Source organism: Sarcophilus harrisii, chromosome 6 (genome assembly GCF_902635505.1).
Source record: "Sarcophilus harrisii chromosome 6, mSarHar1.11, whole genome shotgun sequence".
Classification (NCBI taxonomy): Eukaryota; Metazoa; Chordata; class Mammalia; order Dasyuromorphia; family Dasyuridae; genus Sarcophilus; species Sarcophilus harrisii.
The window spans coordinates 254,810,528-254,828,737 of NC_045431.1; the positions used below are offsets into that span (position 1 = coordinate 254,810,528).

Genomic DNA, 18,210 nt, shown 5'->3' on the forward strand with positions numbered 1-18,210 from the left:
CCCCAGATACTTATTACATATGTGACCCTGGGCAAGTACTTTAATCTTTCATAACATCATTTTCCTTAACTGTATAATAAAGATAATAATAGAACCCACCTCACAGAGTTGTTATGAGCATGAAATGAGATGACACATGAAAATTGCTTAACCAATTTCATTGTTATCTAAAAACTAGTTATCATTATTATCATTTGCCTAAGGTCATACAACTACTAAGTAGCTTAATCAAGATTCAGATCAAATCATTGTTCTGTCCATTATACCAGTCTGCCACCAAGAAATTAAAGATGGAAAATATAATGACAACTTAAAATATCCATATACAATCAGATACATATAACATATATTTTAAAAAACAATACCCAAAGCAAAACTTTGATGAGCACAATAAAAGAATATTTCCATGACTTCTGTGCTCAAAGAAAGCCATTTTGAATTTTTCTTCAAGTCCTATTTCTGATAAATATATTCTTCTACTATATTCTACTACAATTCTACTTCCCTGGATTTTACTCAAGGCAAATTAACATCAAGGGTCTCCCATTTCATGTCTCTCCTTGTTTCACCATCCTGACCCACAGCTTTCTCATGGCATTCTTCACTTCAGCATTCCTCAAGGAATAGATGACTGGGTTGAGGAGGGGAGTGATCACTGTGTAGAAGATGGCCACCATTTTGTCCATGTAGCAAGTGGTGTTGGGCCTCAGATAGATGAAGACACAGGGTCCAAAGAACAAGACGACTACAGTGACATGGGAAGCACACGTGGAGAGGGCCTTTAGGCGTCCTTCCTTACTATGCCCCCTCAGGTGGAACAAAATCACACTGTAAGAGCTCAGGAGAATTATGAAGCTGACCACTGTCAGGCTCCCTCCATTAGCCACAATACGCAACCCAATGAAGAAGGTGTCCGTGCAGGCCAGTTCCAACAGAGGGAGAACATCACAGAAATAATGGTCAATCACATTAGAGTCACAGAAGGGTAAGTTGAATATAAGGAGAATTTGGGCAGTGGAGTGTAAAAAGCCTCCCAACCAGGCCGTGCCAACCAGGAGGCCACAAATCCAACGGTTCATAATGGACATGTAGTGTAGAGGCTTACAGATGGCCAAGTATCGATCATAAGCCATTATTATGAGAACAAACATCTCGATGCCACCAAAGAAATGAATAAAGAACACTTGGGTGAGGCAGCCCTCTAGAGAGATGGATTTCCTCTCAGCAAGTAAATCTGCAATGAGTTTGGGGGAAGTAGTTGAAGAATAACAGATCTCCACAAAAGAGAAGTGGCTGAGAAGGAAATACATGGGGGAATCAAGGTTCTTGCTGAAATTGACAATCAACACAATTAGAGAATTCCCCAACACAATACTCGCATACAAGAACAAAAATAGTATAAAGCAAACTCTCTGAATCTTTAGATTATGAGAGAGTCCTAGAAAAATGAATTCTGTCACATTTCCAGTCTGTACCATTACTTCTGATCCAAAAGTGAAAAGCTAGAGCTCACAGTTTTTAGAAGACTTTTGAGCACTAAACTATTCTATATAAACTACCAGAGTAGATTCCTAAAATCTAGTCCAAGCGATTTGCAAAGATCACAGAAACAATGCAGGAAAATAAGTTGCCAAGGAAGGCAAAAGATAGTGAACAAGGAGACACTGTGATATGACTATGTAGGTTTCAGATTAATAAATCAAGACAAGAGCTGGGAAGTAAGTCTTCCAGAATGGAGGACAAAACTTTGGAAAATAAGTTCTTCGAGGATGTGTTATGCAATGACTTAGGAGTAATGATGACCATTAAGTCTCCAGAGTCTCTTTATTTTTTAATTTTACTCTTCCGATCTTTCAAATGGAGCTCCTGGTCTTAGGCAACCAAGGATCTGGTCAGTTCTTTTGGTGAAAGGTCATCTACAATGATACAAAGCAATATATCCTTTCAGTGAAAACAGTAGATATTGTTACAGAATAGATGCAGAATTGGGATTTAGAACTAAAAAAGACTTTAGAGATTATCTTATTCAAACAATCTATTTTGCAGAGAAGCTAGAGGTCAGGGAAATGAAGGGAGATGTCCAATGTTACACAGCTATAGAATTCTCTTAACAGTCAAAGTAGGTCACAGAAATTTGTCCCATTTTGCCCCACCATGACCCCCAGTTTATTGAAGTGGCAACTGAGTCTCAATTTAGATTGAAAAGCAGCTGCCTTGAACTTAAATTCACTGTTCTGTCCACTGTGTGATATTTCTTTGCTCTCTATAATGGTATTATTATTATCACTCCTCTCCAAATACCTGACATGGGACCATGGGCAGATTATTTAACTTCTCATTGTCCCATATCACTCTTTGGAACTATGGTTTGCAGAAATGATACTAATCTGTTTTGATGGAAGAAGATTCTCAGTGGAAGTATTTCTGCAAAAATGAAATAAAAGATCTGGTAGTAATAATAATTATACTCGGAATTTTAAGAAGGAAATTGAAAAGCTAGAAAGCGTCCAGAGAAGGACACCCAGAATTTTAAAGAACTTTAAATGTTTGTTACATGAGGATACGTCGAAAAAACTGGAAATGGAGAAAAAAAAGGTTCAGTGAATATATGGAAGCTGATTTCAAATATCTAAAGGTTTATCATGGGAAGAAGAAATTGGACTTTGAGGTTTTATTGAAAAAGGCAGAATCAGGAGCGATGAATAAAAAACCATAAAGCTGCAGATTACCCTTAATGTTAGGGAAAGGCTCCTGTTAAGGTTCCATTAAGTGGAGCTGTCCAAGGTGGAATAAAGTGGTAGACCCACTGCCCTTTGGAGCTCTTTAAAAAGGATGGCTGATCACTTGATGGGATGGAATAATGGAGATTCCTTTTGCATATAGGTTGTATTAGAAAGATGTTAAGCTCTCTTTTGACTCTTGAATTCTGTGAATTTCTGAATTCATGATTAAAGTTCTACTTTTCTTTTCGAACCCCAATTATCAGACAATCCTGAGGAATGTCTCTGGTGTCTCATGCATAGGAGAGAACAAAAACTTTCCCATTTCCCATGACAGGGTTCAGAGCTTAAAAAAAATATATGATAGAGATCATTTATACCAATGTCTTTTATTATACATAAAGAAGTCAAGACCCAGAGTAAAGTTTCTCACTCAAAGGTCAGTCACACAAGTTAGAAAATTACAGAGGCAAAATCAAACACAGAACCTTTGACTTCAAATCCAGGACTCTGCCACTGTACCACACAACTCCAGTTAATCAGAGAAGCTGTGAGCTGCAAGGAACCTCAGCCATCATGTAATCCAACTCAGACCTACAAAAGAACATCTGCGATAAGACATCAGAGTAATCATTGAGTCTATGCTTGAAGACCTACAAAGAGGGGGGACCCCATCCATTGATCTCAAAGCAACTCATTCTACTTTGTTAAGAAAGTTTTTAACATGACTCTAAAAGGACTTTAGATGCTACATAGATCAACCCTTCCATTTTATAACTCAGGAAACCAAGCAAAAGGGATTAAATGATTTGATCAAGGTCACACACAAGTGGGATTCCCAAGAGCAATCCTTAATCACCTCTTTTATTCTTCTCTTTTCACACTCTCTAGATAAACCAAATTAGCTGTCTTATTCCTTTTCACATACAGCAAACTATCTTCTATCTCTGCCATTGTCCAGGGAACCTGCAAGGCAATCCCTCCTCACATTCAACTATTACAGTCTCAATTCAAGCACCATCTTCTCCATGAAATTTTTGCTCATCTTCCTCTCAGCTGCTTATGCCTGACCCTGTTCCCAAGTTATGTTGTATCTATTTTTTCCATTTTCTCTCTACATGTGTATATGTGCGTGTATATATGTGTGTGTGCATTATCTTCCAAAAGGAATATAAGCTTCTCAAAGGCAATGACTGACTTTTGTCCCCATTTCCCAAACATCTAGTACAATATAAGGACTTATAATATATTCTTAATAAATGTGTGCTAATTAGTGGAAGTGGATCTCTGAGCATAAGTAGTGTTATACTAATACCAGCCTGATGAAGACCATCCAAAGTTGGACTGGAAAACAAAAGGAAGTAAAAGACCAAATGAGAAATGTCCTTTCAGAGAACTAGGCTCAGTGTAGACTGCTGCTCTCAACTCATACTGCCCCTTGATCCAAGTCTTGTTCCATCTCTCTTGGAACATAACCATTCCACTTGACCTCCTATCACATTCAACAAAAGCTCAGGAAACTGTCAGAAAACTTAGATAAATTTATGAGATCTTGCTTTAAGCCATGAGGCCATAAGTCTGTTAATGTGTATAACTGGATTAATAATCAGAGCTGGAAGGCATGGTCATAAGTTATGTTGACTTAGCCCATTGTCCCCAGTCCTGCTGATCAACTACTGTTGGGGGAAGTTCTGGTGAGGAAGGAGACACCAAGTCTGAATTTTGTGTATCACCTTCTCTTTGTCACATATCCCTGTCTGATAATTGTTATATTCTTGCCACCTTGCAGAGGAACTGAGAAGCAAGATCTCAAACACTTTTGCTGAGGACCTAGGGTCCTTGACCTTACAGCTGTCAGGTCCCCACTTTGAAGCCAGTGATCAGCTCAGCATCATTTTGCTACCTTGACATACTTATAATGAAATCCCTTCAATTGTCTTTGTCCTGAGTTTTGCCTCATTTTTCAGGGTGAAAGCCCAAATGAAGAATTTTCCTTTCAAAAAAAAATCTTAGAAATTATCTAGTCCTAGCCTCCTAAGTTTCACTTATTAAACATATAATAGTAACTTGCTCTGCATAAAGTTACATTTTGCTAGACTCTTGATATATTAAGACAAAACAAAATATTCCCTCTCCCAAATTCTACTAAGGGAGAAACTGTGCAGAAAATTATTCTGCACTCAACATCACACTAATTATGAATAGCAAAATCAGGATTCTAAATCACGTCATCTAGCTCTAAATGGACAGTTATTTCTACCATGTTACATATAATGTAGCTAGTCTTTCTCTTTGTAGAAAACATCCCTAAATAAGCCTTTTAAAGAAGAAAAGCAATAAATGGTGATCAACAGAACATTTTTATTGAGATCCCAGGAAGGAAAAAAATGGTCATTTCTAAAACAATTAAGACCTTATTGCTGTGTTAGTTCAGCAATAAACCAAAGATTTATTTAAAAAAAAAAAAACTTTAAAAAACATCTCGATCACTGTCCCTAGTCAGTCATGGCAATAAAGTTACCTCCTTCATTTCCTAAATCAAATGAATGTGGCCATCCTGATCTTTTTTATTCTTCCCAGGGATGTTTGACAGAAGAATATGTAGCCAAATTAATTGATTTCTAGAATGAAAAATCTTTGGGACATCAAATGGCTAAAAAGTATCTCTTCAGCCTTCTCTTTATTGAGCACATTCTCTAAGAGGAGCTCGGCTGAAAAAGTACTTTCCCTCTTAGGTAGTGGCAAGAAGTTTGCTGGAGCACTCTGGGGGTGCCAAATAAATAAGAACTGCTAGGATTGTACCCACCTCAGGTTATGGATTTAGCCAAACCAATTCACCACCATTCTCTTCATTGAGATCAGAGCTACAGAGTCACTCTTGCCTTAGCCCTTTCTGCTCTAAAAGCTACCCACCTTTAGAAGGATCAGAAGCAATTATTTCTACTCTGAAGAAGCCTTAAGTTTAGGAGATAAAAAACTGAAATCAGGGAATTGTGGTCCCTGAGGCTTTTGAGCATTCCCTATCAAGGGCCTTTCCCCAGAAGACTGAGATAAATCTACAGATTAATTAGTCTAATCAGAAATCCTGGACTTCTACAAAGGAACCATTTCATTAATCGTTTATTTCTCCTTTAGAATCAGAATGAAGGCGTGTCCTTTTCCTGCTGTACCCACTCCATCCTCAGATGGCCTTGGTAAATGGATTAAAAAGCTACCATGGCCTAAGGGCCTATCCTATACCTAATTTGTCTTTTTATCCCTATGTATGTGTGTATGTATGCACACACAAACACACTCCCCAACACCACCCATAAATTTTAAAAATTCTATGGATATTAACCTATATTTATCCAGAAACACAACCTTCAATGGACAAACTCCTAGAATCATCAAATGTTATTGTTGGGAAATATTTTAAAGATCTTTTAGTCCAGGAGTTTGTTGGAGTCAGTTTTAAACTGGCTAAGATGAATTGATTATTAAACTTTCCAAAGTGAACAGACACACTTCAGAAATCAGCAAATACTCCACATCAGGGCTTAATGCATTATTTTATGATTTGTCTACACGTTAGAAAATGATGGGGACATGTTAATAATGCAGATTAAATTAACCATGTGCCTTGCATACATTTTTTTCCAGAGAGCCAATTCTTAAATATTTTCAGATTACTGCTCTAATCCAAGTTACTGATTCTGAAGATGAGGAAGCAAGATCTATTGAAGTAAAATGAGTACTTAGGACACCTAGTTAGTTAATAGCAGAACTTGCGACCAGAACAAGGTCAATCTTTCTCCATCCCAGGCCAATATCCTTTCATTCTTTATGAATATGTCTAGTCTTTGTCATTGGCTCACCTAATATTTCAAATCATCCTCAAGTCTCTTGTCCCTTAGAGTGATAGAACAAGAGTTCAGGCTTTACACAGATGAACGGAATTCAATCCTAGCAAATTACAACACCTAAAAGACAAGTCCTTGACTCTTCTTTTTCTCTGTGGCTATTTAGACTCCTCTCCCCTCCTTACATCCAGAATGACACTCCAAATATTGCTATAAAACAAAGCTCATCAGTATCTCATCATTATCTCAGTATCTCATACTGGCATGGAAATGGAAAGCCACTTCCTTCCCCATTTTAAAGTAGAGAACCCTCTATTCATCCATAGCAAAACATAATAAAATTATCAGGTTCAAATTCTGATTTCAACATGCAATCATAAAAAATCATTCTATTCTGAACCATTCACCATTCTAGTTCCAGCAGATTAACAATGAATAAACATGTTTCAATCTATCAACAAGAATCTATTAAGTATCTACTATGTATCATTCACTATGTTAGGACGTGAAATTTGCCAGTGGAAAATCGATAGTCACATTTAGAAATGTCTTTAAGGTGAGAATAGTTTCTGTAGACAGACCAAGTGACTGATGAGCAGTTATTTCATTATTTAATCTATTTCATTTTCAAAGCAAGTATTTTAAAATGAGCAAGAAATAACATCAAAATATTATTTTATCAATTCATCAATGGTCCTAATTTATTTGTTTGTTTGTTTATATGTATACATACAGTTATCTTTCTGGATTAGAGTATAAATTTGAAAACCTTGCAAAAATTTATTTTAAATTTTTCAAAGTATCTACTCAATATGCAAGTTTCACAAGACATTTTGTTTAAAAGTAGTGTGGTTTCTGCCTTGCTGGCAATACTGCTGTTTTTTTAGTTCAAATAATTCTTGAAGTACTTTAATAAAAGAAAACCAACGAATACTTTAAATCCATATCATTATCCAGTTTTGCAGTTTTTCTTTTCATTGAATGCTTTGGTTGCTCTTTAACAACTTTTCAAACAGTGTATAACTCACATTTGGCAGTTTGAATGATTATTTTTGAAGCATGCTACAGAACCAAATTATAAGAAGAGTCATATTTTAGTTGGTAAAGTCTTGCACTTCTTCCTGATATCACTTGAATTCCATCAATACAAGTCCATTCCAGTTTTCCTAAATTACATCATTTTGATTTTCAAATCCATCAATTATATTAAAATTTTCTCTTGAAGCAACATTGTCATTAATGAGTTTATGAAGTAACAGATTTTCCTTAACATTCTCTGTTCAAACTAACAATGAGGAAGAAGTAAATGGGAAACCTATTTCCCAATACAATTATCCATTCTACATTGTGGGGGAATTAAGAGAATATCATACCAAAATATTGATAGCTACTGGTTTCTAAGACTCAGATTCCATTAAAATCATGGGTGTGAATGTCCTTTGAAAAAATGAAATAATCAGAAAGGCCTGGAGAGACTTACACAAACTGATGCTGAGTGAAACGAGTAGGGCTAGGGAATCATTATATATTTCAATAACAATACTATATGATAACCAATTTTGATGGACCTGGCCATCCTCAGCAATGAGATGAACCAAATCATTTCCAATGGAGAGTAAGGAACTGAACCAGCTATGCCCAGAGAAAGAACTCTGGGAGATGACTAAGAATTCAATTACATTGAATTCCTAATCCCTATAATTTTGCCCACCTGCATTTTGGATTTCCTTCACAAGCTAATTGTACAATATTTCAGAGTCTGACTCTTTTTGTACAGGAAAATAACAGTTTGGTCATATATACTTATTGTGTATTTAATTTATACATTAATATATTTAACATCTACTGGTCATCCTGCCATCTAGGAGAGGGAGTGGGGGGGAAGGAGGGGAAAAATTGGAACAAAAAGTTTGGCAATTGTCAATGCTGTAAAATTACCCATACATATAACCTGTAAATAAAAAGCTATTAAAAAAGAAAAAGAAAAATGAAATAAAGTGCTACATCAATTTCTTTTAATCTCTCTAAGCATCAGAGAAGATGTCAACCTTTCACTGATAAGAGTTTTCTCTTCTGAGAGTTCCCTAAATCAATGAAATTGAAGGTCAAGCTCCTATTTTTTTTAAAATACCATTTTCCCCGTGTGTAATTGGGAATGATTACATATAAAAACAATTTTTAACATACTGTTTTTAAAAATTTTGATTTCCAAATTTTCTCTCTCCTTCCTTTATTTTCCCCTTTCCTAAGATGGAAAGCAATTTTATATAGCTTATACATGTGCAATCATGTAAAATATATTTCCATATTAGTCATGTTAAATAAGAAATACACTAAAAGGAAAAATGAAAAAATAATATTCTTCAATCTGCATTCAGACACCATCACTTCAATCTCTGGGGTGAATAAGATTTTTCAACATAAATCTTTTGGACTTGTCCTAGATCACTGTTTTGCTGAAAATAGCCAAGTCATTTACATTTGATCATCATACAACATTGCTATTACTGCATGTAATATTCTCCTGATTCTGCTCCCTTTACTTTGCATCAGTTCATCTAAGCCTTTTCAGGCTTTTTCTGAAATCTGCCTGCTTATCACTTGTTATAACACACTAGTAATTCATTACATTTATATATCAAAACTGGTTCAGTCATTCCCCATTTAATGGGCACCCCTCAATTTCCAATTTTTTGCCACCATGAAAGAGCTACTATGGTTTGCTAGCTAGATTTCTTTCTCAGGTGCAGGGCTTAAACCAATCTGATTTTAATTGGCTACTAATGAGTCCTAGGCTAAGCCTGTTTAGTCATTTTATTCCAGATTGACTCAGATTGAATGTAAATAGCAGTGATTTTTGTTTTGGCTACAAACCATGAAAGTCTTCCCCTCCCAGATTCATTCAGTTATTTGGTTATTTTTTTTTTATTAGGTGAAAGAGGATATTCTTTGCCTCAATTGCTACTTAGCTGTAGGGACCATCGTTAGTCATCTTGACCTATATCTTGCCACTGGACCCAGATGGCACTGGAGGGGAAAAGTGAGGATTGTGACGTTGCTTAGCCCTTCCTCACTCAAATCCAATTCACTTGCATGTTATGGCATCCCCTCCCTGGTGTCATGGTCCTCTTCGAGAATGAAGTACAAATGACAACAAATATTTTTGTACAATGTGGGTCTTTTTCTCTTTTTTATTATCTCTTTGGAATACAGACCAGGTGGTGGTATTGATGGATCAAAGTATAATACAGTTTTATAGCCTTTTGGACAAAGTTTTAGATTGCTCTCCAAAATAAATGAATCACCAACTCCACTAACAATGTGCTAATGTACTAACTTTCCCAGATCCCTTCTAAACCTCATTTTCCTTTTCTGTCATATTAGCCAATCAGAGAGGTGTAAGATGGTACCTCAGAGTTGCTTTAATTTTCCAGCCACAATTTAACTTCCTAGACTTAAATAAGTATTAAAATTACTTTCTATAAAATTTGCTAATACTGTAACAAACAAAAAGTAAAAGTAATTATTTATAATGTATCTTTACCTATCTCTACAAGTATGAATTTCTCAGTTCTGGAAACATGTACCACTATTTGGTTCTCTAAAAAATTCTCTTTGTGTTTCTTTGCAAACCTTACCTTAAGAAAGAAACATAAAAAGAATTCTGAAAAAGAGTTAAACCCATTTGTCTCAAGAAATAAATTCTCTTGGAAAGTGAGTAAACGCCTATCAAGTGGGGAGTGGCTGAATATGTTATAATATATGAAAATAATGCAATGTTATTATCCTAGTTAAATGATGGACAAACTGATTTTAGAAAGGCCTGGAAAGATTTATATGAACTGATGCTGAGCAAAACAAGTAGAACCAGGAATACAATGTACACAGTGACAACAAGATTGTGCAGTGTTCAACTTTGAAAGACTTGGTTCTTCTCAGTGGTTCAATGATCCAAGGCAATTCCAATAAACTGTAGAGAGAAAATGCCATTTGCATCCAGAGAGAGAATTATGGAAAATGAATGCAATACCTGGTATGTTCACTTTTTCCCTTTTCTTCTGATTTTTGTCTCCCAACATTATACATAAAATAATATGCATTTTTTTAAAATGTACATTTAAAACCAGAAAAATAAAGAAAACAATAAAAAAGAAAGGAATTCCCTTTGTCTTTTTTTTCTGTTCTCACAATTTCTCTCAAACCATCATAGTTTCTCCAGATTTACAGTTAAGCTGTATATCAAGATTTCATTTAAAATGTCAGATCAATTTAATATGTGATGAAAAGCAGTAATTTTTTATTTGATCAATTAAACCAAGGCTTCTTAAACTTTTTCCACTCATGAACCCTTTTTACCTGAAAATTTTTCATGGGACCCTAGGAATATGGATATATAAAGTAGTCATTCAAATAAAACATTTAGTAATAATGTCATAATTTGTCAATTGAATTTGTCGATTCAGTTATGAGATTTGGGGGTCACGAGCACAATTTAAGAAGTTGGGAATTAGAACAAAGTTTCCTTAACCTACAAGTTTAATTTAGTCTACTGGGGAAAGTCCCCTGACAGGAGACAATGGGAAGCTTCAGGGACCTCAATTCCCCAATTCAGTTTTCCATTAGATAAACTTTGGGCTTTTTCCCCAATTATCTTATTGACTGGTGGCTTTTAGAACAAGATGAGCTGAAAGCTGGGTAACTATTTCTACTTCACCCCTTAGATTTGATCTCAGAAAAGAAGGGAAATTTTCTTAGCTCAATCCATATACTGAGGTGGGCTCTGACTTTCTCTTGTTGGGCTATTATTCCATGTTTGGCTGGAAGCATCATAGCAATCTTCTCAGGCTGCTTAGTTAGAGAAAGGGAAAGCCCATTCTCAAATAAGTCACTTTCAGGTAATGTGGTGAATAAAAAGAAGGTTAGGGAGGGGTGATTTTCTGCTAACTGGTATCAGCTATTTTCTCAGAAATGGAATTATCTATATTTATTTGTTATAAGGTTGTGTTGGGTTTTTTTCTTTTTTGTTATTGTTGAGTAGGAAGTGAGAGGGAGAAAAAAAATCTGATAATAAAAAATAAACATCTGTTTTTTAAAAAGACTTTTCCTCTGAAAATCACTGTACTTGACCAAGTCTCAGATCATACATCCTTAGGAAGGATTTTTTTTAAATGATTAAATTTGTCTATTCAAAGAAAGAGCAGGGATTGACTCCTTTCCATGGCTCTGACTAGAAACAATGACTAAGGAGATTAATTGAAGTCTTTTTTTTTCTAATTCTTGGATTATTAATAATTTAACAGCTAGCCATAAGATCCTGGTTCTCTGTGAAAGTAAGTTTAAGTCTTCCTGACATCTTAATAGTGAAAACGGTTTCCCTGGTTCCTGTATATTGTCATATTTCATATGAAGGATGTTGTAAGGCTTGCCCTGTAACTGTTTCTATATATAAAATTACCTCCATTACTTGGCTTAATGACAAATCATCTACATTTTGAGGTAGAAGTTCTGGGTTAGAATCCTGACTGCAATTTACTATTTCTAAGACCTTTGAATTTCACTTCTCTAGGCAGTTTCCTGTCAGTAAAATGGAAGCTCCCACAAGGGAGTGACTGTTGTGTCCTTGCTTTGTATCCCTAGTGTCTAACAGCACTTTTCACTCAACTGGTACTTAGTGGCAGAATTAAATTGAATCTCTGCAATGAGAGGGTTGACCTAGATATTCCCTTTCAGCTTGGATTATTCAGATATTATATTACAAATCATAATAGGTTCAGAGATTTACTTCTGAGATATCTCATCTATTTTTCTCCAGTTTCCTGACAGCTCCTTAAGCTAAAATATGAGATGAGATAGTTTGGAGCTACTCGTCCGCCACCCATGATTCCTGTGATTCAGAAAAGGTAAAGAATGTGGAGGGAGACCAGGAATTCAGAGCTTCCTGTGCCTGGTCCCCTGAGAAGCCCAAGTTCATTGTTTCTTCCTCTATGTCTTCCCCTGGATTTTCTGGACTCCCATTGAATTGGGTGGAAGCCCAATTGTGCTGAAAGATGTAATTAAGGTTTCATGTCAGGAAAAACTTTTTAATAGAAAAGGAGGTCTTCATGGTGAATGTGAGTATATGTCATGGATCTCTTGGGTAGCCTATTGAAGTCCTTGGAACCTTTCTCAGGGTTATAAATATATAAAAAATAAAATATGTAAGATTATTATTAAAATGAAATATGTGAAATTCCATTACATTGAAAGTTACCAAATATTTTTTTAGAAGTTGATGGATCCCAAGTTGGAAAGACTTACCTTGAGTGATCCAAAAGTAGAGTAGTCAATCATGGCAGCCAGAGGGAAGAGGTTCTCCCTCATAATAGATCTTTGAGCAGACACTTGTCAGGCACTTTTTAGTAAGGATTCTTCTTCAGGTGTAGCTTGGACTAAATGGCCACTAGAGTCCCTTATAATTCTCAAATTCTGTATTCCAAGAAGCAGCTCTAGAAAAGTATTGGTTATAAATTCACAAGTCCTGTCTTCAACTTCTGCCCCCGGGGCTTGCTTATCTAATTGATATTAGACTATGAACCCCTCAAAAGCAGAGACTGACTTTTGTTTTTCTTTGTATCCCAACCCTTAGCACAGTGCCTGGAATAAAGTAGATGCTTAATAAATGTTAATTGATTGATCTTTCTGGGCCTAAGGTTCCTCATGTTCTGTAATGTCTCATTAATTCTAAAGCTTACTAGCTTTGAGTTGGGAAGACTTTATTACTTCTTAAGCATAGCTGAGACCAGAAACAGTTCTTATGAACTCCCAGTGACTGTCAAGAAGAAAATAATTCTGATTTCCAGATGCTCAGGGAGTCAAAATGAATGCCAGGTGGGATAAATCATGCTCCTTCTGGTTTGCTAATTAAAAGAAACAGAATAAGCTGAGTGACCAGATTTTAAAGTCAACCCTGAACCTGAGCCATGTTTTACTTTTTTAGCTGTTTTACAAGCTCAGGACCCAAAAGGCTTTTTTCACTGGAGCTTTAAAAATATACAGAGAAATCAGGTAGGGGAGTGATTTCAAAAAAAAAAAAAAAAAAAAAGATCTGTTGTCATATAGTTGTATTCTGTGATCAACTCTATTCACCTCTGGAAGTAACTTAATCACCATACATTAATTAAGCACCTGTTTGGAGTTTGGACAGCTAAGGAAGTATTAAGTATCTGAGACTGGATTTGAATTCAGCTCCTCCTGATTTCAGGGCCAATGCTCTATCCAGGGTGCCATCTAGTTGCCCCTGGAATTCCATGATCTTGAGGAAATTGAGAAAGAGGGACAACTTCCAACCAGTTGTTGATGGAGTTGCAAAATGATCTTACCATTCTGGAGAGCACTTTGGAACTATGTCCAAAGGGCACTTAAACTGGGTATACCCTTTGATCTAGTAATACCCCTACTAGGTCTGTATCCCAAAGGAATTATAAAAAGGGGAAAGCACTCACATGTATAAAAATACTTTTGGCAGTTCTTTTTGTGTTAGCAAAGAATTGGATATTGAGGGAATGCCCATTAATTAGGGAAAAGCTGAACAAGTTATGGAATAATATTGTAGTGTAAGAAATGATGATCACTTATTAAACATGAAGGAGAGAGAGAGAGAGAGAGAGAGAGAGAGAGAGAGAGAGAGAGAGAACACTAAACCAATTGGACATCAGATTGGCTTGGAATTTTAGTTTGTTTTAGTGAATTCTCATCTCTGAAAAGATTAATGATTTTAAAAAGTTGTGGGGAATTACATTTTGTTTGTGCTATCATTACATTTAATTCCTTCATATAAAAGCTTATGTTTGAAGAATGGGGTAAAGTTTGAATTTAGTTTAAAATGTATGTAAAGCATTGGTGTAAATGTGCATCCTAATAACATTTAACTGGACATAAAGAAAAAATTCTCAGATGAGACAAAATTAGTTAGAGTACAATAAATATTGCAGTCACTAAGCCTTTAAAATTATTGTGTGGCAAAGGAAAGAGCTGAAATAATCACAGTAAATCGAAATGAGACTACAGATCTTTTTGCTATATCATTTGAAAGTCTAAATTTTTATGCTTTGCATTGCTGTGTAATTTTTGTACTCTTAGTGGCTAGTTTTTCTTTTTGCCTAAGAAAATTTTTGGAATATTGCTTAATGTATTGCTTCATGAGAGTGAAGCTTGTATTCAGTGTTTTCAATTAATATTATATGCTTATAATAAAAGAAAAAGAAAAAGCTGAAAAAAGAAAGGGAGGAAGGAGGGGGAAGAGAGGGAGGAAAGGAGGAAGGGAGGAAGGGAGGAAATGATAAGCAGAATTGTACAATATTTCAGAGTCTGATTCTATTTGTACAGCAAAATAATGGTTTGGTCATGTATACTTATTGTGTATCTAATTTATATTTTAATATATTTAACATCTACTGGTCATCCTGCCATCTGGGGGAGGGAGTGGGGAGTAAGAGGGGAAAAATTGGAACAAGAGGTTTGGCAATTGTCAGTGTTGTAAAGTTACTCATACATAGAACCTGTAAATAAAAGGCTATTAAATAAATTTTAAAAAAAAAAGAAATGATAAGCAAGCATATTTCAGAAAAAATCCAGAAAGACTTACATGAACTGATACTGAGTGAAGTGAGCATAACTGAGAGAACATTGTACACAGTTAACAGTAGTACCTGACTTGGTTCGTCTCAACAGTACAATGATCTGAGGGAATTCCAAAAGACTCATGATGAAAAATGCTATCCACATCCAGAAAAAGAAATATGAAGTCTGAATGCAGATTGAATGAAATATACTTTTTTCTTTTTTTTTTTTTTGGTTGGTTTTTATTTTTCACGTCTCTTCATTTTGTACTGTTTCTTATTTTACAACATGACTAATGTAGAAATAAGTTTACATGACTGCACATGTATTCTCTATATCAGATTGCTTGCTATCTTAAAAAGGGGAAAGAGAGGGAGGGATTAAAAAAATTGAAACTCAAAATCTTATTTAAAAATGAATGCTGAAAACTATCTTTACAAAATAGTATTTGCCAGAAAATAAAAATTAAAAATTGACATCTTCCTAGGTCCTTCTTTTACACATGGTAATAGAATTACTTTGGATTGAATCCTATGGGGAGATGGTTTATCCCAAATCCCATAATATAAAAGGTTCTAATAGTTATATAATAACAACATTACAGTGAAAAACAACTTTGAAAGACTTGTAAACTTTGTTCTATACAATATCAACCCAAGATTCCAGAAGACTGACAATGAAGCATGTGACCTCCTTCCTGCCAGAGAAGTGATGGATTCAAAGTACAGAAGAAGACGTATATTTTTGGACACGAACAATGTGGTCATGTAAATTTGTTTTTTAAAAAATCAGTTTTCTTTTGAATTGTCAAGGAGGGAGGAGAGTAGAGGGGCAAGGAAAAGTAAATTCCTTTTCATTGATAAGTTTTATGGTATATGTTAATACATTACATATATATTAAAATATATATACACATATGTATACATAGACATATATGTATGTGTATATATTCTTCCAGAGGAATAAAAGTTCCTTGAGAGTAAAAACTACTTTTTGTTTCTTGTTTCCTTATCTTTGGTGCTCTATGTGATGTATTGTATAACACAGATCGTTAATGAATACTTGCTAAATTGAATGCCCTACAGCTTGGTTTTGTTGATCATAAAATAAGGGATTAAATGAGATGATCTCTAAGGGGACTTTCAAATGCTATGTTTCTGTGACAATGACACAACTAATTTCAAAGACTGGATTTCTTTTTTTTTGCATCATTTCACAGGATTTTCTCCTAGCAAATTCCCCATGCTTTGTGGCTACCGAAGAATAGCAGTTCCAGCAAAAGGAACAAGAGAGTTAAAAGTCATAAATTGGGGTGCATTGTAAAAGTCTCCCAAGTTCTTCAGTCCTGGCTGATTCCTCTTCATTTCTCATTCTATTGGATCTTCCTGACTAACCCCTAGCTCAATGATAAGACTGCTTTTAGATCTGAAAACTGTACTCCCTCCGATCCTATATTATTAACATTCCTTACAGTAACTTGGTTTTTAATTATGACCTGATGAATCTGCCCTTGCAGTTACCCTGTTGACCATTCTATGAATAATAGGTGGTTCTGCCTTTGGCCACCATTCTGATTTAAGACTGTGGCTATTGATTTATAGATTTCAAAGAACTCTTGACCCTTTGACCAGTAATCATGCTGCCAACCAGCAATGTGACAGAATTCATTTTTCTAGGACTCTCTTCCAAACAAGAAGTTCAGAGGGTTTGCTTTGTGGTGTTTCTGCTCATGTATACAGCTATAGTGTTGGGGAATTCTCTCATAGTATTAACTATCAAATCCAGCAAAAGCCTTGGCTCTCCTATGTATTTCTTCCTCAGTCATCTCTCCTTTGTGGAGATCTGTTATTCTTCCACTACGTCTCCCAAACTCATTGTGGATTTACTTGTTAAAAAGAAAACCATCTCCCTAGAGGGCTGTATCACACAGCTATTCTTTATCCATTTCTTTGGTGGTATTGAAATCTTCCTACTCACAGTGATGGCCTATGACAGGTGCGTGGCCATATGTAAACCTCTACACTATATGACAATCATGAGCCAGCAGATGTGTAGGCTCTTGTTGGGAGTGTCCTGGATGGGTGGTTTCCTCCACTCAATTGCCCAAATTCTCCTCATGTTCCGTTTACCCTTCTGTGGCCCCAATGTGATTAACCACTATTTCTGTGACCTCCTCCCTCTGCTGGAACTTGCCTGCACTGACACTTACTTCATAGGCCAGCTCATTGTGGTTAATGGTGGGAGCCTTTCACTGATTAGTTTTGGGGTTCTCCTTACCTCTTATGCTGTCATCTTGGTACACCTGAGAGGGCACAGCAAGGAGGGACGCCAAAAGGCTCTCTCCACCTGTGCCTCACACATTACTGTGGTTGTCTTACTCTTTGGACCCTGCATCTTCATCTATATGCGACCCTCCACCACATTTTCTGTTGACAAAATGGTGGCCGTATTCTACACAGTGATCACTCCACTCTTGAACCCAGTTATCTACTCCTTAAGAAACGCTGAAGTGAAGAATGCCATGAGGAAACTGTGGGTCAGGACATTGAAGCAAAATGAGAAATGAAGGAGGTGATGCAGGCCTCATGGAATTACCTTATCCTGAATTACAATGGGAAGAAATGGGTGTCCAGGCTACTCAATAAATGTTTCTAACAGTAATATTCTAGAAATGCTTTAAATAAATTATCGGCTCTTACTACAAAGAACCTTCTTCTTCTTTAATGTTTCCATCACAGTTTCTTCCTCAGCATTTCATTTTTGGTTAGAATTGTTTCTGTTGTTATTTTTATTGTTTGTATTTTGGCCTGGACCAGTGCTTCCTTCAATGAAAAGCATGATTGATATGAACGCCTCCTCCAACAGTGTATTTGAAAATTTAATTGATTTTCTTTGAGTCACAAAGTCAGTATGTATCAGAGATGAAGCTTGAAATCCCATATGGGATTTCAAGCTTCATCTCTGATACATACTGACTTTGTGACTCAAAGAAAATCAATTAAATTTTCAAATACACTGTTGGAGGAGGCGTTCATATCAATCATGCTTTT

General features: G+C 35.8%; 2 protein-coding genes across 3 annotated transcripts; one reads left to right on the forward strand and one right to left on the reverse strand.

Annotated features, from left to right (window-relative positions):
* Window positions 1-548: 548 nt before the first annotated feature.
* On the reverse strand, window positions 549-1,506 carry LOC100919718 (olfactory receptor 4X2-like). The gene has a single exon (XM_003774444.2). It carries the CDS (start codon window positions 1,476-1,478, stop codon window positions 549-551), a length of 930 nt encoding a protein of 309 aa, XP_003774492.1. The 5' UTR covers window positions 1,479-1,506.
* A 12,988-nt stretch (window positions 1,507-14,494) lies between these two features.
* LOC116419715 (olfactory receptor 4X2-like) lies at window positions 14,495-17,726 on the forward strand. 2 transcript variants are annotated; one of them, XM_031941317.1, is made up of 2 exons: window positions 14,495-14,508; window positions 16,811-17,726. In XM_031941317.1, exons 1-2 carry the CDS (start codon window positions 14,495-14,497, stop codon window positions 17,724-17,726), a joined length of 930 nt encoding a protein of 309 aa, XP_031797177.1. The 2 variants fall into 2 exon arrangements, with proteins under 2 accessions (XP_031797177.1, XP_031797176.1); XM_031941316.1 differs by lacking the exon at window positions 14,495-14,508 and having other exon boundaries at window positions 16,797-17,726.
* The last annotated feature ends 484 nt before the right edge of the window (window positions 17,727-18,210 follow it).

Coding starts and splice junctions, on each gene's coding strand:
- LOC100919718 (XM_003774444.2), bottom strand. CDS start 1,478: ATGGTACAGACTGGAAATGTGACAGAATTCATTTTTCTAGGACTCTCT.